This window comes from Pristis pectinata, chromosome 5 (genome assembly GCF_009764475.1).
Source record: "Pristis pectinata isolate sPriPec2 chromosome 5, sPriPec2.1.pri, whole genome shotgun sequence".
Taxonomy (NCBI): Eukaryota; Metazoa; Chordata; class Chondrichthyes; order Rhinopristiformes; family Pristidae; genus Pristis; species Pristis pectinata.
Genome location: NC_067409.1, coordinates 52418846 through 52446632, shown reverse-complemented (window position 1 = coordinate 52446632; position 27787 = coordinate 52418846). Strand labels below are relative to the sequence as shown.

The window sequence follows — 27787 nt, the reverse complement described above, 5'->3', positions numbered from 1 at the left end:
TAGAAAGGATTATTTATGACCATTTTATGACCACCTTTCCTCTCATTAGACCAGTGAGGTACAAGTAAAATGCTGGAAATGAAGATTAGTTCAATTATAATCATGTAAAGATGTATTAATTGGGTGGGATCTTGCACCAGACAGTTCAGGCTCATTAGAATATAAAGTCAGAGGTAATATTGAAACCTGCACAAGATTTTCATGAGCTGTACATAGTGGGTCCTAAAAAATGGATGGACATTGTGACTTTCTAGAGGAGACACTGTCAATTCATCTGTAAACTGCCTGGAATGAGGAAATGCAAAAATGAAGAGATATTCAAAATTATGAAAGGATGTGACAAGGTAGATAGAAGCAAAAAAGTTTTGTAATTACAAATAAGGGAAATGGGTATGAGATTTAATTCAAAGCATTTAAAACACAGGGCAGGAACTTTCTTTACAGGGTAGTAAATCAGAGATTATGGTCAAACCAGAAACTGCATCAACTTCCTAGATCAGACTGGATAGAAAGAAAAGGGGTTGACAGCTATTTGGGAAATGTAATTATACCATATGCATACAAGGATAAATCCCAGCAAAGATTTGTAGGCCATTTGTGTTGCTTTTTGATGTTAATTGACTTGTATTTTCTTTTTTTGGGTCAGAATTCTGGCAGGTTGACATTTTCATCTTCATGTCCCTTTAATAGCTGAGAAATTTTTTATCCAGTATCTGAACTACATGCAAGACCTTTCTATTCAAAAGCAGTAACACCATTGCAAAGTTACGAATAACAAAGGTAAATAGCCATTGCATTTAGCTATAATGACAACTATTGTACATTTGAAGCACAAAATACCCGATGTTGTTACTGTTTGATTTTGTCCAATAACTTGTACCTAAATTGAGGTTATCTAGCTAAAACATAATCCATGGTCCTGTTGAGTTATAACTGCATGGAGATACTGGAGTTAATGCTCATCATTTCAACGCATTAGTTTACATGGTAAAACAGCTCATGATAGACTACCCTCAAATTTGTTAAAGGAATTTTAAAATATTAACTCCATCCCCAAGAAAATTAGAATTACCAGAATGTCATAATAAATATGGATTTTGTATTATACATGATTTAAATTATTTAATGTGGTGAAAATCTACACCCTTCACGCATCTTTGTATTAAGTACCTACATATTTGCCGCAACTTCTAAGCAAAAGCTGTCAAATTTCTGGTTCTATTGGCATGACAATTTTAAATTATTAAAGCAACCATTAAAACATCTTAAAACATTTTAAAAATCATCCCAGTTTGTTTAGGCAAATCTCTACTCAAAGTATATTATTTACAATAAAATATTTATAATCACACCATGTTTTGTTTTTTTGGCTTCAGTTAGCACTGACAGGCATCTGCAAATATATCAGAAAAAACATATCCAGTACCATTCTGGAAAATGATTAATGAACCATTGAAGAAGTCTACTGTCCTCAATGTGCAAGTCACAGTACTGGAATACTTCCCCATATATTTGAGAGGAAGAAAAATATCTTAATGAAAAATCAAATAATCTTAAGACATCAGCACTGGAAATTTCTTCTGGACCAATGATAATCAGTTATATGACTCTGGAGTCACATTCACAATTACCATTAACCAAAAGAGCCACATGGCTATTGTATGCCCTGTGCACCATTCCACCAAATACAAAAACAAACAGAAGTCCACAAGAGGAATGTACAAGATTGTTCAAAGAATTTTTTTAAACTGGTGTCCTAGTGTTAACAATGTATAATGGGAAATGCAATATAATTACTATATTCTAGTACAATAAAATTTCATATTCTAATACAGAAATCAGACATTTCTGTAGTAGAGCAGCAAGTTGCACTTCAAAGAACCACCTGCGGCTCATAAGCCACCATCTGAGTATCACTGCTCTTGAGAATCTCCCAATTATCTGCTGAAATTTTGCTTTGAACTCACAGTCTGAAGATTATAGCAAAGTTTTGTAGATTAAAAGAGAGACTCCCATTCCCATCCTGTCCAAAGAAAATCTCTACAAACCAGGCTAAATAAATTGTAATGAAAAACATTGTTGTAAATTTGAGCCTTACTGTAAGACTAAACAATTATGCACCAGCACTAGTATGTGACAACCCAAGTATAGTTGTGATTTCCTTGAGCACTTGTTCAAAAAACAAAGAAAATCAATTAAGATTGAATTTTAAAAATCTTTAAATTTGTTTTCCAAAAATATCATTTATAAAATTTATGCCTATATCTTGCCATTTTGCGCAACACACACAAACTGGAGAAGTAATGTACCTGAACTGTTCTTTAAAAAATCCTGTGACAAAATTGTCTAGTTTTACAGTAAATTATGAACAATGCTACAAAATTATTTGAAAATAGGTTTAACTGAACATGGCCTTTTGTCAACTTTCCTTTTGGAAAAATATCATTTACAGGGCATTTTAATAAGGATTTTCTTTCATGGTTCAGAAGTTCTTGTGGTATGCTGTTAACATCCTATGAATTGTATGTTAAGCACAAGTATCTGGCCAAAGTCTGTGTCTCGATGTTAGATTTATCTAAATAACTACATTATGGGAATATGCAAATATGTTAAGTACAAATTTGCGTATTGCAGATCTCAATCCTATCATTTAAACATTTAATTTGGCTGCAGAATATACAGCTTATGTTCAAGTGTTTTTTTAAAACAATATTAAACCTTAAGTTTACTTTCTCCTTTCACGTAAAACTAGACCATCAAAATGTAGTGGCTCAGTAATAGCTCCAGGTATACAAAGTGACTGTTTTCCACATTCCTATGAAAATATTCTCCAAAACGTAGTGCAAATATAGACAGACTTTGTTTCCTTATAATTAAAGTAAGCTGTGTACAACATTTGTTGTGAATGGTCGTTTCAACAAAGCAAACCTTCACACTGTTGCATTGGCGACACTGGTTACAGAGGCAGTATCAAGGATTTAGTTTATGCTGACCCTTGTAAAGCAAGCCCTTCCTGATTATAGCAGGAAAGTAATGTAAACATCTAGTTCAGTATGATTAAAAAAAACAGATGCATTTTTATGAATCACAATGAAGAAAGTGTAACAAACTTCACGCATCAAAGCTGCTTTGTCTGACATTCAAAAGGAATGCAAACAGACAAAAGGCACACAGAGGCCCTGGTCCATTTCTGCCACTTGATCCGAGCTGCGTTTTCACAATTCTGTCATTAAAAGACGCTTCATTATCTTCTCTCGATCCAGCTCACGCCTCAAATTATCAGCACTGCAAAAAAATGAATAACTTATTCGTAACGCAAATTTAACACTTACTTCCAACATTGTATGACAATAACGGGACTATTTTACATTACAAATAATAGTACAGGACTTCCATAGGTTACAAACATCCGAATTAAGGACAGTCCATACATATGAATGAGTGTTTGGGAGACCGGTGGGATTTGCTGGCTGCCGCAGGGCTGCAGGCATCTTCTGACAAGTGGGAATGGGGTATTCTCACATGCTTTTTCTCCCCACTGCCCCTACCGACCCCCAGCCACAACAACCGGCAGCCAGGTCAAGCCAAGCAGAGCTGGAAGTGCTGAGCAGGCTCACTCATTCACTGTTCAGTTCCAATTTATGAACGGTTCAGGTTACAAACAGTTCTCAGGAACAGGACCCTGTCAATAACCTGGGGACTGCCTGTAAGTAGTTTTATTAGTCAATTACTTAATTCACACACCCTTGCCTTCTGACTCCACCATGAAAAGGTTTTCATTTGCCAAAGGAGGATTCCCCTTTATCCTCATTAATTAATCATTAAGATTTCATAAGATGTAGCACCTGATAGCAGAATAAGCAGCCTTCTAATTTTAATCATATAATACATAGCTTCTTAAAAGAAATGGCCAGTGAGATATAGTCATAAAGTTATACAACACGGAATCAGGTCCTACTCACCCTTGCCAACCAAGGTGCCTACCTGAGCTAGTTCCACTTGCCTGTGTTTAGCCTATCTTTCCTATCCACATACCTGTCCAAATGTCTTTTAAACTGCCTCTACCACTTCTGGCAGCTTGTTACATATACTCACATTCTGGGAGCAATCCACAAGTGTCGCCACGCTTCCGGCACCAATATAGCATGCCCACAACTTCCTAACCCATAGGTCTTTGGAATGAGAGGGGAAACCGGAGCACCTGGAGGAAACCCATGCAGACATGGGGAGAATGTACAAGCTCTTTATAGACAGCGGCCAGAATTGAACCCAGGTTGCTGGCACTGTAATAGCATGACGTTAACCGCTACACTGCCGTGAATGTCTTGCCCCGATTTAACTTCCCAAAATGCATCACTTCGCATTTGTCCGAGTTAAACTCCATCTGCCATTCCTTTGTCCACTTTCCCAATTGAGCTAGATCTTGTTGTAACCTTAGACAACCTTTTTTACTGTCCACTACACCAATTTTGGTGTCATCCACAAACTTAGTAACCATGCCACCTGCATCCAAATCATTAATATACATGACAAACAACAGGCAATCCAGCACTGATCTATCCGGCACACCACAGGTCAGAGGCCTCCAATGTGAAAAACAGTCCACAACCACACTCTGACTCCTTCCACAAAGCCAATTTTCTATCCAGTTAGTTAGGTCACCCTTGGATCCCATGTGATCTCACCTTCCGGACCAGCCTACCATGCGGGACCTTGTCAAAGGCCTTGCTAAATTCTGCATACACCACATCCACTGCCTGCATTCATCAATTCTCTTGATCGCCTCTTCAAAGAGCTCAAATTTTTGAGACATGATTTCCCACAGAATAAACTGTGCTGACTGTCCCTAATCAGTCTTTGCCTTTCCAAATGCAGATAGAAACTATCTCTCAGAATCGCCTCCAGTAACTTTCCTCACCACTGTTATTAGGCTCACTAGCCTGCAGTTCCCTGGCTTGTTCCTGCAAACCATCTTAAAAAAGACACAAGATTAGACAGTTGATGCATTTTAATTTTCCAGAATTCCATACATCTGCGAAAGGTTCCACTAGGTTGGAAAGAAACAAAATATAACTACTCAAAGAGGGAGAGATATAGAAAGCAGGAATATAGAAAGAGATAAAGCTCAATGTCTGTCATAGTGAAAATGTTGAAAGCTATTATTGAAGATGTTATGGAACACAATCAATTCAAAGTAATCAAGTCATCAAGTTTTGTGAAATGTAAGTCATGTTTGGCTAATTTATTACAGTTCCTTGAAGATATAACATGTACTGTGGATATAAGAGATCCAGCAGATGTACCAAACTCAGATCTGCAGAAGGTATTTGGTAAGATGATGCAACAAAGATTATTGTGGAAAATAAAAGCTTCTGGTGTGGGAGGTAACATACCGGCATGGATAGAAATAGTGAATAGGCATAAAGAGATCTTCTGATTGGCAAGGTGTAATGAGTGGTAAACCACAGGTATCAAGTACTGGGGCCTCATCTTTTTACAATTTACCTGAATGATTTGGATGAGGGCACCAGCTAAATTTGTTGAAAGACAGGAAAGTATACAGTGAAGAAGACATAAGGAGGCTGCAAATTGAGTGGGTAAAGATCTGGCAAATGGACTATAATATGGGAAAATGTGAAATTTTTGGCAAAGCATATTATTTAGTGAGACATTGCAGAACTTTGAGATGCAGAGGAACTGGATATCTTATTGCATGATTTGCATGTAGGTACCACATGCAATTAGGAAAACTAATAGAATGTTAGGGTAATTGAATACAAATGCTGCACTGGTGGGACAACATCTGGGGTATGGTGTACAGTATTAGTCACCTAATTTAAGAAAATGTGTTAATGCTTTGGAAGCAGTTTGGAGAAAGTTCATTAGACTAATATTTAGGAACAGGTTCGTCGTCATATGTGGAAAGGCTGACGCACTAGACTTGTATCCTCTGGAGTTTAGAAGAGCGACAGGGGATGATAGAAGCATAAAGGATCTTGAGAGCTCTTGACAGAGTGGATGTGGAGAGAATGTTCTCTTTTGTGAGAAAATCTTGAACTATGGGTCACTATTTAAAAATAAAGAGTTACCCATTTACCACAGATAGATGTTGAGTTTTTTTTTCCTTTGAGGGTCAGAAATATTTGGAACTCCCTCAAAGATCAGGGGAAGCAAAGTCTTTGAATACTTCTGAGACAGAAAACTTTAAAACATTATAAAACTTTTTATACAGCACAGTAACAGGCTTTTCTGGCTTAACGAGGCCACGCCACCCAATTACACCCACGTCTAACCTGTACATCTTTGGAATGTGAGGAAACCAGAGCACCCGGAAGAAACCTACACAGAAACGGTTATGGTGATTAAAAAGGAATATGGAGTTGATGTTACAATCACTTCAGCCATTATCTTATTATGGTGGAGCAAGCTTGAGGGGGCTGCAAAGCCTAATTCTGCTCTAATACATTTGTATATGATTTGTCATCTGATTCCAAATAAGTTACCTTGATGGAATGTCCAAATCAAAAGCCAAACCATCATAAAATCCATTCTGCACCATTTGAATCACATTACTTAGCAAACAGTTTGCATCAGAACCGGTTATTTTTGCCTGCCTTCGTTTTGGCTCAGTGTTTCTTTTTCTTTATTCTTTTGTATAGTCTGCCCTGCTGGGCCTGCCCACAGCCTTGCCATTAGCAACACAGTACACAGACAAAGCAGTTTAATCTGACCTTAACTGATCTTTAAACGCCACATCACAGTATTCTCTATCAAACATATTCCCTTTGTTCGACCCATTTTCCCTTACATTCTCTGCATCTTAATAACAAACATTTTCTCTTTTCCAGTTCTCATGAAGGGTCCTGAACCTGAAACGTTAACTGTTTCTCTTTGCACAGATGCTGCATGACAAACACCTTCGGTTTTTATTTCAGATTTTTAACATCTATAGCTCTTTTGATTTTCATTTACATAAAGGTTTGTTGTCACTTGGAGGAAATGATGACCAAATCCATTGAAGCTCATAGTGAAATCTTGCATCCCAGTAACCCCAGCAAAGAGTCAAGCTCCTATAACATGTTATTAAGCTTCTTGGAGATATGGAGAGCTGCTTGCTTGGTCCATGAACTACAAGGATTGAGGCAGGGCCGTCATTGAAGTGGCATGTAACTGCATGCATAATAAAAGACTGCAATCTTTAAGAATTTATATGGAGTTAATGATTTTTTTTCTTTTAGAAATAGAAACAATTCTAGAACACCACACCTAGCATAAATCCAAAGATATTCAATGCATTAAGATGAACAACTCACTTGTTCCCTTAACGTTACATGTGTTTCTTACTTAATCATGTATTAATGCTGAAGTTAAAACTTATTGGGTCTGTGCTTTCACCTGCCATTCACGGTAATGTCCCAAAAGACTTGTAATAATCTTTTGATTATGTTAATTATATTTTTCATATACAAGAATCCCATGCTCTCAGGCCATAAGTAATTACTATATTAGTCAAGTCAATTTGGCATTCCTGATTTTTTATTTTCTCAGCTGGTTATTATGGATTCCAACCATATTTTCAGACAAATGTTAGGTTTGGAAAGAGGATTTGCCTATATCTTATGTGAGATAATGACACTTGTCAAACTGTGAATTAAATGTAAAGAAAAGTCAAACAACACGGAAACAGATCCTTCAGCCCAACTGGTCCATGCCATCCAAGATGCCTGTCCAAGCTAGTCCCATTTGCCTGCATTTGGCCCATATCCCTCTAAACCTTTCCTATCCATGTCCAAGTGCCTGGTAAATGTTGTTAATATACCTGCCTCAACCACTTCCTCTGGCAGCTCATTCCATATACAAACCACCCTCTGGGTGGAAGTGTTGCCCCTCAGGTTCCCATTAAATCTTTCCCCTCTCACCTTGAACCTATGTCCTCTAAGTTCTTGATTCCCCAACCCTGGAAAAAAGATGTGCTCATTCACCCTATCTATGCCCCTCTTGATTTTATACGCCTCTATAAGATCATCCCTCATTCTCCTAGGCGCCAATGAATAAAGTCCCAACCTGCTCAACCTCTCTCCATAACTCAGTCCTGGCAACATCCTCAGAAATCTTTTCTGCATCTTTGCAGCTTAATGGCATCTTTTCTATAGCAGGGTGACCAAAACTGAACACAATATTTCAAATGTGGCCTTACCAACATCTTGTACAACTGCAAAGTAACATCCCAACTTCTATACTCCGTGCTCTGACTGATAAAGGCCAGCATACCAAAAGCTTTCTTCACCAGCCTGTGACGCCATTTTCAGGAACCATATACTAGCACTCCTAGGTCCCTCTGTTTTACAACACTCCCTATGGCCATACTGTTCACTGTGAAAGTACTATCCTGATTTGTCTTCCCAAAATGTAACACCTTGCACTTATCTGAATTAAACTCCCATTTGCCAATCCTCAGCCTACTTACCCAGCTGATCAAGATCCCACTGTAATTCTTGATAACCATCTTCACTGTCCACTACACCACCTATTTTAGTGTCATCTGCAAACTTACTAACCATGCCTTGCACATTCTCATCCAAATTGTTGATGTAGGTGACAAATAACAATGGGCCTAGCACCGACCCAGAGGCACAGCACTAGTCATGGGCCTCCAGTGTGAGAAGCAACCTTCCACCACAAGTCAATTATGTCTCCAATTAGCTAGTTCTCTCTGGATCCCATGGGATCTAACTTTCCAAAGCAGCACTCCATGCAGAACCTTATCATAGGCCTTACTGAAGTCCACATAGACCACGTCTACTGACCTGCCCTCATCAACCTTCTTGGTTACTTCTTCAAAAAACTCAAATAAATTTGTGAGACACGATCTGCCATGCATAAAACCATGCTGACTATCCCTTATCAACCTGTCTTTCCAAGTGCTCCAAATCTTATCCCTCAGAATCCCCTCCAGTAACTTACCTACCACAGATATTAGGCTTACTGGTCTATTGTTCCCAGGTTATTCTTTGCAGCCCTTCTTAAATAAAGGCATAACATTAGCCACCCTCCAGTCTTCTGGCACCTCACCTGTTGCTAATGATGCTGCATACATCTCAGTCAGGGCTCCTGCAATTTCTTCTCTAGCTTCCCACAGTGTTCTTGGATATACTACATAATCAGGGCCCGGAGATTTATCTACCTTCATACATTTTAAGACATTCAGTACCTCCTCTGCTGTAATGCAGACTATTCCCAAGACATCCCCCTCAACTACCTCAAGTTCCAAAGTCTTCATGTCTTTCTCCACAGTAAAATCAAAGGAGAAACATTCATTGCGGACCTCGCCCATCTCCATCACGTTTGAAATATATCTTGAAACAAAATATGACCCAATACAAACAGCAATCCATTACAGAACCATTATTTTCCCTTACCTGTCTGTTGGAGATGTGGTGTGTTGAACTGGTGGGAGTGGATCACTTAAATACCTAATTGCGTGCAAAGGCATTACTGATGTAGAAATTCCTGGATCAGTCATATGTCTTACTGCATGCAACGGTGTTACTGATGATTTTCCTGGATCACTTGGATATCTGATTGCATGCAAAGGTGTTACTGATGATGATACTCCTGGTTCAGTCAGCGGCCTAGTGGCATGCCAAGGCAGCACTGATGAAGATTTTCCTGGATCAGTCAGATGTCTGATGCCATGCAAAGTTGTTACCGATGATTTTCCTGGATTAGTCGGAGGCCTAGATGCATGTACATATGTCACTGATGAAGATTTTGATGGATCATTTGGAGCTCTAACTACATGCAAAGGCGTTACAGATGAGGATTTTCCTGGTGATGGTGGAAAGTCATAACACTGCAATATGTTGTCTGTTAATTCAACCTGGAAATAATGGATAACAACTGTGAGTAATTACAACATAACTGACCAAATCTTAACACAATACAGTGAAATTCCCATTAAGGGAGGGAATCTCCCTAGTGGATACCAGACATTTTATATGCAAACTATAAGATATGTAAGCATATTGCAGAATGTTGTAAAAGCAACATGGTTATCTAGTGCATGATTTTAACATTCCCAACATTAACTGTGATTGTCTTAGCGCAAAGGGCAGATGGGGTGGAAGATGTCAACTGTGCCCAAGCTAGTTTTTTGAGACGATATGTTGATCATCCAGACAGAGATGGGGGCAGTACTTGACCCTATCTTAGGAAATGAAGAATACAGAAGGTGTAAAGAGTACGTAAGAAAGTCATTAAGAGGGCAAAGAGAGTCCATGAAATATCCTTGGCAGGTAAGATTAAGGAGAATCCCAAGTCACCATACAAATACATTAGGAACGAGAGGGTAGATAGGGAAAGAATGGGTTCCCTTAGAGACCAAAGGGTAAGCTGTGTGTGGAGCCAGGGGATGTGGGTAAGGTCCTAAATGAATAATTATCGCCTGTATTCACTGAGGAGGACAAGGATAGTCAGTTCAGGGAGGGATACATTGGTAGTCTGGAGCACATCAGTATAAAGAGGTAGAGGCATTAGATACCTTGGAACACAAAAGAGTGGATAAATCCCCTAGGCCAGTGGTTTTCAACCTTTTTCATGCTGCGGACCCCCAGAACGTGTCCTTGTTAGATGGTGGATCCCCAAAGCCCACAAAATCAAACAATTGATAATTCATTCATAAATTACTGCACATAGGCCCTATTGAAATAGTGACTAAAATTTACACGCTTGCGCACTTTTCGTTTAACAGTGATGTCACTGTGGCGTAAATGCACAGTAAGTAAGCAATATTATTAAGGCACACCAACAATGTCACTCAGTCTCACTAACACTACAGTGCACAACAGAATAGTAGTGAGTAGTGAACACTTCTGACTACACAAATCGAATATTAAGCGGCAGCTTACTGGAAGGGAACACCATCTAAGTCTCTAAGATTGTTGCCTATAACAGATAGAATAAATATGGCCGATTTTCTGAATAGTGGAAAACTGGAGCAAGCAAGCAAGCTACGTCTTTGTAACAGGTCGCCTTTCCATTTTTTCTTGGCGTGCTCACGGACCCCCTGGCAACCCGCCGCGGACCACAGGTTGAAAACCTCTGCCCTAGGCCATTTGAGATGGATTGATTATTCCAGATGCAATGGGAAACAAGGAAGGAGATAGCTGGGGTCGTGACAGAGATTTTTGCATCTTCATTAGCCAAAGGTAAGGTAGCAAAAGACTGAAGGAAAACTAATGTTGTTCCTTTATTTAAGGAAGACAATGGGGATAAGCCAGGTAACTGCAGGCCAGTGAGTCTTACATCCAGTGGGAGGGAAATTATTGGAGAAAATTCTAAGGGACAGGATTTATGTACGTTTCGAAAGGCAGGGACTGATTAGGGATAGGCAGCATGGTTTAGTGCGGGGAAATTCTGTCTCATTAATTTGATGAGTGTTTTTTTGAGAAGGTAACAAAGGAGAATGATAAAGCAGGGCAGTAATTGTTGTCTGAACAGACTTCAGTAAGGCATTGGACAAGGTCCCACATAGTAAGCTGGTCCAGCAACATGGGATCCAAGGCAAGCTGGCTAATTGGATCCAAAGCTGGCTTGGTGGTAGGAGGCAGAGGGTTGTGGTTGAAGGATGCTTTTCTGATTGGAAGTCGGCAACTTTTGGTATACAGCAGGGATCGGTGTTGGAACCTTTGCTGTTTGTGATATATATTAACAACCTGGATGTGAATGGAGGAGGTATCATTAATAAGTTTCCAGATGATACGAAAGTTTGTGGTATTGTGGATACCTAAGAAGGTTGTCCAAGGCCACAGCAGAATATAGATCATATAGGAAACTGAGCAGAACATTGGCAGATGGAATTTAATCCCGACAAGTATGAAGTGATGCATTTTGGGAAGTCAAATAAGGGTAGGACATACACCGTAAATGGTAGGGGAGTGAAGAATGTTGATGTACAGAGAGACCTCAGGGGCCAAGTCCATAGTTCCCTGAAAGTGGCAATATAGGTTGATAGGGTGGTGTGTGCGACATATGGCATGCTTGCCTTCACAGATCAGAGCATAATATAAGAATTGGGATGTTGCAACTTTATAAAACACTGGTCAGACCACACTGGGAATATTGTGTGCCATTTTGGTCGAAACACTATAAGTAAGTATGTGATTGCGCTGGAGAGAGTGCAGAGGAGATTCACCAGGATGTTATCTGAATTGGAGGACTTTAGTTATGGGGAGAGATTGGATAGGCTGAGCTTGTTTTCCCTGGAGTGAAGGAGGCAGAGGGATGACCTGACAAATGTATATAAAGTTATAAGAGACACAGAGAGGGTGGATAGTCAAATTTTTTCCCCATGTTAGGGGTATTGAAAAAAAAAGGCATAGGTTTAAAGTAAGAGGAAGAGTTTTTAAAGGAGAACTGAGTGGAAAGCTTTTTTTTGAGATGTGTGGGGCAAGTTGTTTTTTATCCCCATACAAGATATGGTGGGTGTCTGATATGCGCTGCCAGGGGTGGTGGTGGAAGCAGACACAAAAGTGGTGTTTAAGGCATTTAGACAGACACATAAACATGAAGGAAATGGAGGGATTTGGATCACGTACAGGCAGATGGGGTTAGTGTCATTTGGTATCATGGTTGGCACAGACATTGTGGGCCAAAGGGCCTGTTCCTGTGCTGTACTGTTCTATGTTCTAACTTGAAAGGAACAAAATCTTTCTTGAGTTACAACATTAATCTATATCAGATAGGTCATGATTGTTGTTGCTACACTGTATAGTCGGGCAACATTCCAGGTGAAACTTTATGCAGAGAAAATCCTAGTGAACAGTTAATGTGTAATGGAGGTTCCACTGTGTTTAAAAAAAAAGGGTATAATGCGTCACATTGAGCTGTGCAATGATTCTGTTTATGCAAGTCTTAAATTACATCTGGTGACAAAAAATAACAGCAGTACCCAAACTGCAGAGTAGGAAATCACGTTACAAATTTAAGAATTCACCTCCAAATTATTATATTAACAGCCAATGCTGATACAAGATTCTTTCCTTCTCAGTGTTTGCATGTCCTCAACTACTCTCCATCATTTTCATCTTTATTTCCAAACTTTCTTTAATAGTTTTTCTTCTATCTTATTTGTTGTTTTTTTTCCAAACTCTGTTTCACATATGATCTCGTAGCTAATATCGCCATCACCTCACACTCAAATAGTGCCCCCCTCTTCAAATCTGCCATCACCATCTTCTCAAATGCTCAACCCCGAATCCCCTCATCTTTGCAAATTATCATTCCATCTATTTAGCTGTAAGTCAGAAGATCAACTTTAAACAGCTTCTTCTCCCTTTTCATCATTTCTGATCCGTCTCAACCATTTTTCTTCAGCTCTCTCCTATTTCCCATCTACAACCCCTCACTAATGTTATCCAAACATACATCAGTTTCCACACTTAAACTAACAATAACCCAGCTGTACCCTCTACCATACGTCTTAGCTGTTCCTCTGTTTGAATTGTTAAATGGTTTCTCTGACAATATCACTGAAGGAGCAGAAATTTCCTCCAGCTGAATAGTGGGAAGCCATTATCCTCAAATGCCAATATAAATTCCATTCCCCTGCAGTTTACTCTCTCCTTTTTCTTGGCAACTATATGAAGTAAAACAAACTGTTTGCGAAGTTGGTTCTATACTTGACCCCAAGATAAGCTTTGGACCACAAAAATACATCACTACTTAGATTGATTATCTTCAACTTCAAAAATTTTGTCCAATTACACTCTTGCCTCAGTTCATTTGCTGCTGAAACCCTCAGTCATGACTACTGCAATGCACACTTACCCAACTCCCCTCCTTCTACCCTCTGTGGACTCTGCTGCTCATGTCTTAATTTGTACCAAATATCATTCACCCCCTCATCCTATCCTTGTTAACATATAACAAAAACTGGAATGCTGGAAATGCTCAGCAGTTCAGGCCACATATGTGGGAAACAGAGTCAACATTTCAGATTGGAGACCCTTTGTCAGAAACTACAGATCAGAGTATTCTGATGAAGGGTCTCTGACCTGAAACATTGACTGTTTCTCTTCCCACATTTGTGGTCTTACCTGCTGAGTATTTCCAACATTTTCTATTTAAAGTATTTTCAGTATCTGCACTTTTGGTTTTCACTCATTTGTTAGCCTATACATGTTTCTACTTAATGTACCCCTATGTGTTTAAGTTTACTATACTTTGCTTAAGTAATAATACCAATACAAATTTGCCATATTTATGTGTTTTACCTAAACAATCAAGATTGAAGACACTGGCAATATTTTATGCTTAGTACAAATTTGTAGCACACTCTAGAATAACAACAGGTCATATCATGCATGATTTGTCCTAGCGCCCACACTTGACAGCTTTTCAACCGTTTTTAATTGGGCCAGATTGCACTGACCTTGGCCAACACCTTATGGTCATTGCAAGTACTAGCCCGGAAAGGAGAGCCCCCCTCCTGTAACACCCACTCTCTGCCATCAGCAGAATTAAAGGGATCTTCAACTACTTGAATGATAGCACAAAAGCAAAATAATGAAAATGCCAGAGATCTGTAATAAAAACTGAAAGTGCTGGAAATACTGAGAAAGTTGGGCAGCATTAGTTACTGCAATTAAAACTAATAAAAGTTCTGATGAAACCTAATTTTCCATTCTCCTTTTCGCTCTGCGATTGCTCCCCAAGGTAATGAATATTTTCAGCACTATTTTTAATTGCTGTTTTGTTTCTTCTGACTGTTGTTGCAATTCAGTAAGCTTTCAGCACTTTTGAGAGATAATTAAAGTTTTGAAAATTTACAGGGAGTGATCTGGTTTGTGCTGATGTACTTTTTGTTAACTTAAAAGCTTCTGCACAGTTCAGTTGCTACCAGGCAAGGGAGCTGAACATATAGGTGTTCCTATTGCCACTGGCACAGAGTCTGGGAGAAAGCCAGCCATTCTTTTTGCTGTACTTGACTGAGTTGGTGTAAGGATTTGTGGTGATATGCTCCATACTGCCAAACACCAGGCAAGAAGCTGGGAGAGGTAGAGGTGCTGGATAGCCACTTCTAGACCAGACTCCATGAACAAATAATGAAAAATGCCAGTTACCTCAATGCAGTAACTAACCATTTCACTGTTTTCTTTTCCACAACGAAAAAATAAAAGCCAACACAAAATACACATTTCAATCAAAATTTACAAATTAACCTATCATACTATAGCAAATGAAATAGAAGGATTGTGTATATTCCCTGAGTAATTTTTCATTTGAGTCTTGTCCTGTCCTAGTTTTCTTATGAGATGCTTTCCCAGTGGCTGCAATGTAGCTGGTGGGAGGGTGCTGACTCTCAGTGAGGAAATGCAGATAGCCTTGGAGGGCAAATGTGCAGGTGTGGGGCTAGTTACAAACCACTCTCTCTGTCTGAGCTGCAGCAAGGATAACTGACAGTGTGGAAGCATAAAAGTTGCCATCCAGAACAAGAACAGTTTCAGATCCATGAATTTACTGCCACTCTCCTTAACAAACACCTTGGGTGCACAGTGGTAGAGCAGATTCTTAAACTGCTGTGACATCCTCGAAGGTCCTTAAACAATAGGTTTTACGTTAATAATGACAGCAATATGTGCTTGTATCCCGGTAAGATGCGTTTGTGTGATGACAGTCCAATGTTTCTCAGGAGCACCTGACAATGGGTGGCTGCTCCTTGTGCTGCATTGGAAGCTGAGACAAAGGCCATCAGACCCTACATAGGATTTAGAGGTGACCATCCATCCCACGTTTGAAAGGGCTCTCAGATCTTTGCAAGTACTGAGTCAGGTTGGTGACAAAGAGGCTTTCCAACAGATTTCTTAGTATGCTGAACACCAGTCAGCCTTCTGAAGCCTGGCTCAAAGTCATCATCTGACCCTGCAGCAGAACTCGCATACAACCCTGCCTTCCAGCAAGCGGTGTCCTGCCTGTAATGTGCATGTCTCACCAAATGCATTTCATACCTCTGTGCTATATAATATCTAAGCTGGTCAGTGCCACAGTGAAACCTGTTGATCACGTATCCCCACCATGACCATCTTCTTGTTTTCTTTCACTATCCAGGCAGGTTGAAATTTAGGGTATTTGAAGGGAAATGACAAGGGTACAATTTTGGTAAAGGAAAGTTTAAAGTACGAGGGGAGTGCTTATACCATCAGCAGCTTGAATGTTAGCAAAGGTTATGGATCAAGCAGTAAAGGTCTGTGTACCTGGCTACCATTTACCATGGCTTCAGTCCTATTGATAACCACCTATATTGAGAGTAAGTGCAGATGTGCCTCTTCTTCTTGGTTTCTGATGCCTCCTTTGGTGTGTTATCTTCTCCTCCAAGAGACAAGTATGTTGGTGAGTACCATGCAAACTGTTTGGGTGACATAGCCGTTATACTTGGACAGCTACCAATGTGTACAAGCTGTGAGATGTAGATGTTAGAAATAGGATCAGAAACAGGAGCTGGCTTAAAAGAGTCCGTGCATATGCTCTGCCATTCAGTATCATGGCTGATCTGATGTTGGTCTGACTGCTGTCTGCTTTCCATGACCACTACAGACCAAAAATCAGAATATACTCAAGGCCAAAATAGACAGTGATTCAGTCTCCACAGCCCTCTGTGGACGAAAGTTCCAATGATCCACAATCCTCTGAGAGAAGAACTAACTCTGCATTTCTATCTTAAATGAATGACCCCCTATTCTGAAACAATTCACCCATTTAAGGGGAGATATCTTCTCAATATTATCTCATCAAGCTTGCTCAAAATGTTATACATTAAGATTAACTCTTCTAAACATCAGTGTGAATAGGACAAACCTGCTCAACTTTTCTTCTTAACTCCATCCAAGGAATGCATCTAGTGAACCTTTGAACCATCTCCAATGAAAGCATATTCTTCCCTAAATAAGGTGACTAAAACAAAATGTAGAACTCCAGATGTGGTCTCACCAATGCCCTGTTAAGTTGTAGCTGCAGCCTTCCCTACTTATATATTCACCTCATCTACAATAAAGGCCAACCTTCCATTTGACTTCCCAACTATGTCTTGTACCTGCAACTAATATTGTGTTTCATGTACAGGGACACATAAAGTCCCTCTGCACTGGACCATTCTGTAGTCCCTCTCTAGTTATTCTGCTTTTCTATTTTCCCTACCAAATTGGTTTGCTGAATTGAGCAGTGCCTGATGCTAGTGGTGCAGATGATAGAATATAGAAGTTTGAGATATACTACCAACCTTGACCACTCCTGAGAAGTTGTTAAATACTGTACTACATTCATTATTCTGGGGCTATATCTTGGCATGTAACATCATCACTGCTCATTCTCACTACCATTCTTGCTTCCATCTGAGGGCTACAGTCCACTTTCATTCATTGTTTGCAATGCTGCGTAGTTTGCTAATACCAAATAAAACCTAATGCTGCTCATTTCATACTGGCAGAAATTAGGACTACTGTGCAGAAGTGTAATTAAGCACAGCGTAAAACACAGTGCAAGGCAGCATCAGCAGATTTGTTTTTGTAAAACATTATAAATAACACCTGAAAATGCATCGTAGCAAAAGTTATGATTAATGAAGACAGAAAAATGACAAACCTATCCCAGCAGCATATTCAATACAATATATGCTGACTCTTTAAAAAAAACTTAACAATTAAGCATTTTTTTGTTTGCAAAGTACTTACTGGAAATTGCTGTACAGGTGAAAAAGGATGGGCTGGTACAGTCTTTATCTGCAAAATTAAAGAAAACTCAAAAAACACTGATGCAAGGTTGGTGCTGTAGTGATATTGTTATAATAAATGAGAAACACCAGTATTGTAATTAACTGCACAGAAATCACTATTTACCATGTTCTCATAACAGATATTAAGAAAAAGGAACTAAATGTGTGAATATAACAAGCGATCTGAAAACAAATTTAAATGCTTCTAAATGACTTCAAATTGACCTTAAAATTTCCAATTGACTCCGAGTTAACATATCATGCTTTTGTCTTGCCTGTAAGAGAATAGGAATCAGGCAATATTGCCTTAAAAGTGACATTTCACCTTAGCAGTATGTTACTACATTGCATTGGACTTAGCAGAAGTGAACCCAGTGAGTTTAAAGGGAGTGAGAAATATACATACACTGTGGACCCTAACTCAAGGGAGATCTTATCAGAGATCATTATTAAAGAACCATAACAACACTCTGGTAATCTGGCAATTTTGAGCCTTTGGTGGTGCTGGACTGACAAATTTTCAGAACTATTGCATGTTACTCCTATTGATACACAAGCACACTTTTACTTCAATTTTTGCACGTTACACAGTAGTACAATAAATTTTTCAGTGAACCCGGTGAATTTAAAGGGAGTGGGAAATGTACATGCACTCTGGCTCTGGCTGCAAACCAACCCATGTTCCTGACCCTTGGTGTTCCAGATTCCAGCTCTGGACCCAGCCAGATTCCAGCTCTGGACCCAGCCAGATTCTGCACCCCCAGCTCTGGTCACGCACCCTGCATGCACTTGGACCCTGGCTCATATTCCAGACTAATGACCAAGACAAATAGCAAACCACCGATTATTGTAGTTTTACTGTACTTCATTGACATGTTCCCAAAGCAGAGTCCAATAGTTATTGAAGGAAATTTATTTTCTGTCATTTCTACATTAATATTTTACATTATCAAGCCTTGTTTAGAAAGATCCACTTTCAATGCTCCATTCTCTTCACCTAACCATATATGTCATCGGTATTGCAGTTCTGTTCAAGAACACAACAGGAGCAGGAGTAGGCCACCAGGCCCCACAACCCTGCCCCACTGTTCAATATAATCACGGCCAATCTACACTGGCCTCAACTCCTCTTTTCTGTCTCTTTCTCAAAACCCTCAATTCCTCACACTGTCAAAACAATATGCAAGTGAGAAAACAGAAAGTGAATTTTTTTTTAAATGTACACTATTCTTTCCAAAATTAAATGAACAACGATACATAGCTGAAGCACCTTCACAGAACTGGCCTCAGAAACTCTGCCAAATTAATCAGCACTATTTCAGAATTTCTGTTTATACTTTAACCAAATTATTTAATGATAAATGCAAATAGACAAATATAAAAAGTTGCTAAATTAACACTGTGATTTTCGTGGAAGAACTTATTCTTTGAGTCTTAGTGGGCAAACTTAATGGGTATACATCTGAGTAAAATAGACCAAGTAGTTCCAGGTCAATTCCTGATCAGTCCCGAATTAATCAATCTTACAGTCAAACAAAAAGGAGATCTTCCCACTAATGGACTCCTATTAATGGGCTTAGAGGGGAATGTAGGGGAGGAAGCTATTTGAGATTCCAGTCTTTGAGCATCATCCTGGTCATGAATGTCATTGTTATTTTAGTTGCTTTGACCTCAACAACTGTATGCTATTTTGTATCAACATGAACGCAGATTCAAAAACACTGGCAACTCCAGAGGAATATTATAAGGGCACAAATTTGAGCAATAACATAATAGCATCATTTCTATGAACAATCACAAGACTGGCTTTTAGGGTTTTATTAACTGGTGATGTTTTGCAATCAGTAAATTAGTCAATAAATTGAACTATCTAAAATGACAGACAGTAAATACAAACCAGAGGAGTAGCCTCAGTGAAGTCCATCAGTAGATCCCCTGGAGCAGCCAAATCTGTTTGGTCTTCTTCTGAATTATTCTGTTAAAATACAAGTGTAATAAATATAAGCAAGGAAATGTTTCAAACAATTTGGGCCTATTTCACATTATATTTAATTGGAATTTATTTTAATTCATAAAATTCCCCATGGTGAAATGGCAAAAAAATTCTGGAACTGTAAAGTGTGCTCACAAATATTTACAGTAAGTAACTGGGTGCTAATTATATGAAATGCTGTATATCACTAACAGGAGGTTAAAAATGCAGAACTAAGATGCAAAGCTAAAGAATAAGACTTAGTCAATTCAGTGTAACATTGAAAGTATCAATTGCTGCTGACTCTGTATATATTTTTTCAAGTCGTCCCAGAGAGACTGAACGAAAGAATGATGTTTAGATACAAAACAAAAATTGGTCTTTTCACTGGAAAGTGCATCTGTGAATAATTAAGAGAGGCTTTAGAGAGGGTGCAGAATAGATTTAACAAGAAGATTCCAGGAATGAGGGACTTTTTATATGGACAGACTAGAATACTGGGCTTGTTCTTGGATTACAGAAGATTCTGGGGGGGGGGATCTGATGGGCGAAAATCAAGGCAGCTATGGAGAGATAGAAATCTTTGTTGGTGATGGGATCAAGAACTTGCAGATATAGAATTAAGGTAATTAGTGAAATAATTAAAAGTGACATGATGTAAAAAACAATCCAAAACCTAATTCTCAGGAAGCTGGAAGATTCACATCTACTGTGATGAAGTGTTTTGAGAGGTTGGCTCTGGCTAGAACTAACTCCTGCCTAAGCAAGGACCTGGACCTGCTGCAATTCGCCTACTGCCACAAGAGGTCTATGACAGATGCAATCTCACTGGCTCTCCACTCCACTTTGGAGCACCTAGACAACAGCAAAATAGACGTCAGGCTGCTGTTTATCTATTACTGCTTGGCGCTCAACACCTTCATCCCCTCAGTATTAATCAATAAGTTTCAAGACCTGGGTCTCTGTACTTCCCTCTGCAATTGAATCTTCGACTTCCTTATCGGGAGACCACAGTCAGTGAGGATCAGTAATAACATCTCCTCCTCACTGACAATCAACAAAGGTGCACCTCAAGGATGCGTGCTTAGCCCACTGCTTTCCCTACACTTATGACTATGTGGCTAAGCACAGCTCAAACACCATCTATAAACCCGCCGATGCCACCACCGTTGATGGTAGAATCTCAGATGGCGACGAGGAGGCGTACAGGAGTGAGATAGTTCAGCTAGTTGCGTGGTGTCGCAACAACAACCTCGCACTCAACATCTGCAAGGCCAAGGAATTGATTGTGTACTTCAGGAAGGGGAAGTCAGGAGGACACATACCAGTCCTCATTGAGGGTCAGCAGTGGAAAGAGTGAGCAGCTTCAAGTTCCTGGGCATCAATATCTTGGGGATCTATCCTGGGCCCAACACATTGATGCAATCACGAAGAAGGCACGCCAGCAGCTGTACTTTATTAGGAGTTTGAGGAGATTTAGTATGTCACCAAAGACTCTTGCAAATTTCTATAGATGCAGAGTGGAGAGCATTCTGACTCGTTACATCACAGCCTGATATGGAGGCTCCAATGCACAGGATCGCAAGATGCTGCAGAGGACTGTAGACTCAGCCAGCTCCATCACGGGCACAACCCTCTCCACCACTGAGAATATTTTCAAGAGGCGGCGCCTCAAGAAGGCGGCATCCATCACTAAGGACCCTCACCATCTAAGACATGTCCTTTTCTCGTTACTACCATCGGGGTGGTGGTACAGGAGCCTGAAGACCCACACTCAACACTTTAGGAACAGCTTCTTCCCCTCTGCCAACAGATTTCTGAACAGTCCATGAACACTACTTCATTATTCCTTCATTTTTGCACTATTTATTTTGTAATTTATATTAATTTTATGTCTTTGCACTGTACTGCTGCCACAAAACAACAGATTTCATTGCATACAAATCAGTGATAATAAACCTGATTCTGATTTTCTGATTAATCAATTCAGATAAGATCGGTGACTGAATCTTCAATAATGCAGCATCAACCTGGTGAATACGTGCCTGCCTCCATATTTATGGCAGCAGTCTCCATACAAGTCATTGTCATAATTATGTGAAGTGGAACACTTCATTTTAACATTTAAATCCAACGGTGCAGTTGGGAACCAATTTAATTGTGAAATTAATCAACTGTATTTATTATGTGGTGTAGAAAACCTAGCAGCAAAATGAAGATGGAAGCAACTAGATAAAGCAGGATGATGCTCATCATAGCACTGCCTGTGAACCTGGAGGAGCAGGGGTGGTTCAGCTGTTCCCTCAAGCAAACCAAATACATTCTTTTTGCATCTCTTCTCATGGCCTCATCCTTTTCTGATTACCAGTGTAATGACCCTAATTTTTTCCCTCACTGTATCCCGTCACCCCACTATTTGCCCTGCAAACTTTGCCTCCCTTCCAAACTGTATCACCATGCTCCAATTTTACTCTCGCCTCTTTCTCACATCTCTGCTGTGCTGTTTCCCTCCCACCATGCCAGAGTTTCTCTCATTGCCAGGAATCCACCCTGGGTTCTCTGGTTGTGAGTGGCTGCTGAGCAGAAGAGAAAAATTTAAAGATTTAAAGCAACAAACAACCTGCTGGAGGAACCTAGCAGGTCGAGCAGCATCTGCAGGGGCAAAGAAATCGTCGACGTTTTGGGTCGAAATCCTCTATCAGTCCTGCAGATTGTTTGATGCTCCCTTGTGCCTCAATTCAAAAATGGAGGTCTGCTGTTAAGCTCCAGGAATTTCCCAGTTTCTTCCCACAAATATTGGGAGACCAAAATTCAAAATTTGGCTAATTGTACCAAAATAACAACTTAATCTCCTTGCAGGTTGTAAAAGCATTGAGCAGGAAATGTTGGTGCTGCCAGTCAATTTTCTGATGATTAAAAGTGGAAAATTGACCTGCCCCTAATTTGACAGAAATTCAGCACTTCACTGAAAGGAGTCACATGGATTTTAGTCTGTGGAGGAAATGGAAATGCTACATTGCTGCATTGAAATATGGGTGGATTATTCCAGAGGTTGATTTACAGAGCAATCATGAAAAAAAGTTTTACGTCCTCTTGAACTGTTCCTTTCACGTTCATCGTAAACCAGAAGCATAATTTGCTCCGTTTGAAACAAAACTTTATTTCACAGAGAGTCACATGGACACTTTGGACCAGGATGTATTCACAGATATGTATGTACATGTAAGAAACATGGAACTGCAGGGTGTCTTAAATTTTTCCAGTGTAGTTCCTGTCTAAAACCCAGTCAGACTGACTGGCTGCCCTACCATGAGCTGGGAAATGAATGGTAGAGTAGATGGAATAGGGGAGAGGTCAACCCTGACATGGGTGTAGTGTGAAGGACCCTAGGGGAATATACTTTTGCCTCTTCTGGCCCACCTGCAGTGCAATAAAAATACTTGTGCAATGGATTTGCTCCTGGGTCATTAAACCATAACCTTACCTTGCTTGCTCAAGTTGACAGAACACATTCTAGATTATTTGAAAAGCAAGGGAATTCTCCTGGGTGTAGAAATTCAAACACATTGTGCTTTTTTTTTGAAACCCTAAAACCAGGATTACACAGATCGACTTTTCCCCTCAGAGAGGAATGCAATTTCCGGGTCAAATCACACTAGTCCAGGAATTTGACTAGGTACTACCACTGAGATTCACCCTTGCACACCTGATGTGAATTCCACACCAGGTGCATATGAAATGACACTATTCCACAGACAGTACTTCTTTTGGAAAGTTCTGGCAAAATTAATGCACGTTGTCTTGGGAGCACCTGTAGGTAGATTGTCTTAGGGCAGCCATGGTTTAATAGTGCTCCTCCAGTCCAGAACATCAAACAGGTTAATCACATTACTCAACTCCTCTCCTTCAGAACCATGCCCTTTCCTGTAATGGTATCCAAAACCTACCTAGTGATCTCATCCCCAACCCTTTGTTAGGCCTTATCAAGGCAAAGGCTCCAACCATCTCACCCTCACTTCAGATCCTGATCCCCGACCAGTCTGAACTTCCAGAACGTGGCCTCGATTCACCCCAGACCTAATGCAGCTCCTGATTACTGGTCCTCTCTCCCTCAACCTGGTCCCAGACACATCCTTCATATGCTGTAGAGTATGTAATGTGTGCCATGGTCATTCTATAATTATAGTTTGAAAGAATCATTAAGATCATTACAGATCTGGGGACTTGCTGTGTGTTTCCTAATGTAACAATAGATATACTTCTAAATAATTCATTATGTCAGAAGCCATTTGGATTGTCCACAAAATATATCAATGTTGCATAAATGCAAGTTCTTTATCATTTTTGTATACATGGTAGTGTAATGGTTAGCATAATGTTATTACAGCGCCAGCGACCTGGGTTCAATTCCCGCCCCTGTCCGTAAGGAGTTTACAAATTCTCCCTGTGTCTGCGTGGATTTCCTCCGGGTGCTCTGGTTTCCTCCCACATTCCAAAGACGTACAGATTAGGAGCTGTAGGCATGCTATGTTGGCGCCAGAAGAGTGGCGACACTTGCGGGCTGCCCCCAGCACATCCTCAGTAATGCAAAAAGATGCATTTCACTGTGTTTCGATGTGACTAATAAATAAATAAATATCTTATTTCTATCTTATAAAACTGCCACAAATTTGGCAGTAATCCATCACCTTACTGAAATTAATCACAGTATTTGGTTTGCATAAAAAATGGACATATCATACTGTTACAATGGGGTAGGGAGGGCGAGTAAGGTTTGGGGGGTCAAGGACAACTTATTATCAAGGAAATAGAGCTAAGAAACAAATTGGTAGCCACACAATACAACTATTATGATACAAAGGAAACAAAATGCCACTGACAAAGCATAACACTACATTTCAGTTAACAGTATAGAAACAATTTAACATTTATTTAAGAATTTTATTAAGTTGATTTGGCAGGGGATTAATTGATAAAATAACCTTCTTAATGCAATATCCGTACCTTGATGCAGGTGGGGTACTGTAACTGCTGAACATCAGTAGCGGACGGTCTACTGACTGGGGGAGGACTGCTCCGTGTGGCTGCGGCTAAGGCAGGAGGCAGATCATCCTCATCACTATGATTACTGTAAGATATGATAAAGGACATTACTATCCATCTACAATCAACAAGGAACATTATAGTTTCCAAAGAACTACTTAACCCATAAAGAATCAACTTTTATGGGTGACTGTTTGTTGTACAAGTGTTGAGAACCTTTAAATCAAGTAGTTTGCAACACAAGCTAGGCATGAAAAACAAACATTTGGGTTTTTAATGCTAGTTAGTCCTGACACACACATGCATATTTCTGCCAATTCTCAGAAACATTGAAAAACTGACACTTGTGGGGTTGGGGAATGCAGAAGAGAAGATGGTGGTGGGAAGTACATGTAACAAAAGTGGTAAAATTTCAGCACGACACCTCCAACCTCCCCAAATATCAGAAAATACAAGTTAAATTCACACATGAATAACGGGTACTTCAAAGATCTACCAGAGACTGGGTTAAGTGATATAATAGTAGCTAATGCCTCCAATTCTGTCCTGGACTTAGACTGGCAATAATGCAAATGTTCATCATTAACACACAAAGATAACATGCACAAAATCTCATACAAAACAGTGACATAAATTTGAATGGATTGACATCTTCTCACTGAGTCTTAGAAATCGAGTTTTGTCAGCTTGAATCTTTCACCTTCATTCACCAAAGACTTAGTATGAGCATTTCTTTTTCCTTATCAAAAACATTAAAGTGTAGGATTTGGCACCGTCACAAGTTTTAGGAAAGAAAACCATTACCTTTGCAAATAAAAATTTGAATGTTATAAAGCTTCCTACTCAGTTTTAATGGAATGATAACCATTATGCATAACAGAGCTTTTACACAATTATGTTAGTTTTCTTGTTCAGTTATTAAATTTTTATATTTTAGTTTCATACTTCCAGATGACACAGCCCTTTTTATGCTCCCTGCCCCTCCATTAATTTTACCTGCAGCATAATCTTCCCACATTCCCATCAAGTCCCTCCAGATCCTATGACTTATCTAGGGATAGGGTAATTACATGGCCAACTAACCTACCAACCTGCTGGTCTTTGGGACGAGGAACCTGTGCAGTCAAAAGGAGAATGTGCAAACTCCCCACAGACAGTACCAGAGATTGGGATTAAACTTGATCACTGGAACTGTGAGGCAGATGCAGTAACCGCAGTGTCACTGTGCCAATGCCAATTAAAATGTTCTGCTGTAAAGACTGACAGAATAAAACTTTGATTTAAAACTCTGATTGTGTTTTAAGCTTATAGATTTTACTTCTCTCATTAATAAGATCCAACGGTCCACATTTTATTTAATCACCCACATTTTGCTGCTACCTAGGTTAATTAATTTTTTTCTTTCCATGTTCCTAAGCATTTCTCTTTCCACAGATGCTGCATGACCTGTTTAGTTTTTCTAGCATTTTCCATTTTAGAGTCATAGAGTTGTACAGCACAGAAACGGGCTCTGCAGCCCACCACATCCATGCCAGCCTTTTACCCCATCTACACTAATCCCATTTGTCCACATTAGGACTGTACCCTTCTATGCTTTGCCTATTTAAGTGCCTGTCTAAATGTCACTTAAATATAGTGATGGTTTCTGACTTTACCACCTACTCTAGCAGTGAATTCCAGATAATAACCATACTGTTTAAAACAACATTCTCCTCAAGTCCCCTTTAAAACTCCATCCTCTCACCTTAAACCTATACCCCCTTGTTTCTGGTACTCATAGCCCTAAAATAAGATTCTGACCATCCACTTTATGAATGCCTTAATATTAATACCTAATACCCAGTGATTCAGGAACAGCTTCTTCCCCTCCATCATCAGATTTCTGAACGGTCCATGCACCAATGAACACTACCCCGTGTTTTTTTTTGCAGTCTTTATTTTTGTAATTTATAGTAATTTTATGTCTTTGCACCGTACTGCCACTGCAAAACAAATTTCCTGTCATAAGTCAGTGATAATAAGTCTGATTCAGATTTTCTCCGGATTATCTATGCACCATTCCCTGAGCTCACTCCAGATGATTTATGCCCCCCTCCCTGAACTCACTATGTTCCATATCCTTCTCCTAGGTGTCTAGGTGAATACTGACGAGAAGTATTCATTTAGAACCTCACTCACATTGTCTGGCTCCACACACATCGATAACCTCTATGGTCCCTTAAAGGATCCACTTTTTCCCTGACCACTCAGGAATGTCTTTTGTTTTTATATCACGTTGGCTTAGTTTTTCTTATCCTACTCATCGTTTATTTTGCTGGCTATTAACAAATTATTACACAGCCCAGACCAAGCAGCTTGATGTGCTGGTAACTACTACCATTAAGTCATTTCAACTCATCTCATCACAGATATTTCCTTTGTTCTACCGGCCCCTCCCCCAACTTCTCTCCAATGGAAAACTAACTTTTTCCCAGTTCTGAAAAAGGGTCATAGACCTGAAATGGTGACTGTTTCTCTTTCCACAGATGCTCTTTGACCTTCTGAGATTTTCCAACATTTTTTGTTTTTGGGAACAGAAAATTTAGCTCCTCCAGCTTTAGAAGAGTACAGCATAGCAAAAGGTCCTTCGGCCTACTGTAGTGCCAATCTAACAAATCCCATCTGCCTGCACATGGTCTAAACCCCTCTATTTCTTTCCTGTTCATGTCTCTGTTTAAGTGTTTTTTAAATCTTGCAATTGTATCCGCTTCTACCACTTCCCCAGCTGTGTGTTTCAGGCCCTTACCACTCCCGTGTTTTTTAAAAAAAACTTGTCTTGTAAATCTCCTTTAAGCTTTCCCCCTCTCATCTTAAGCCTGTGTCCTCTTATATTTGACCTTTCCACCCTGGGAAAAAGACCCTGATTACCTACCCTATCTATGCCTTTCATAATTTTATATACTTTTATCAGGTCGCCCCCTCCGATGCTGCAGAGAAAACAATCCAAGTTTGTCCAACCTCTCCTT

At 39.7% G+C, this 27787-nt stretch overlaps 1 protein-coding gene across 1 annotated transcript in view; it reads right to left on the bottom strand.

The window, feature by feature from the left end:
* Positions 1 to 368: 368 nt before the first annotated feature.
* LOC127570336 (band 4.1-like protein 4B) overlaps positions 369 to 27787 on the bottom strand; it is a 222690-nt gene continuing 195271 nt past the window's right edge. Inside the window, exons 21-25 of the mRNA XM_052015785.1 lie at positions 24744 to 24867; positions 19665 to 19742; positions 17727 to 17774; positions 9420 to 9880; positions 369 to 3285 (exon numbers count right to left, since the gene is read on the bottom strand). Of these exons, the coding sequence (XP_051871745.1) occupies positions 3216 to 3285; positions 9420 to 9880; positions 17727 to 17774; positions 19665 to 19742; positions 24744 to 24867 (781 nt within the window). The 3' untranslated portion in view covers positions 369 to 3215. The remainder of the gene's footprint in view (positions 3286 to 9419; positions 9881 to 17726; positions 17775 to 19664; positions 19743 to 24743; positions 24868 to 27787) is intronic.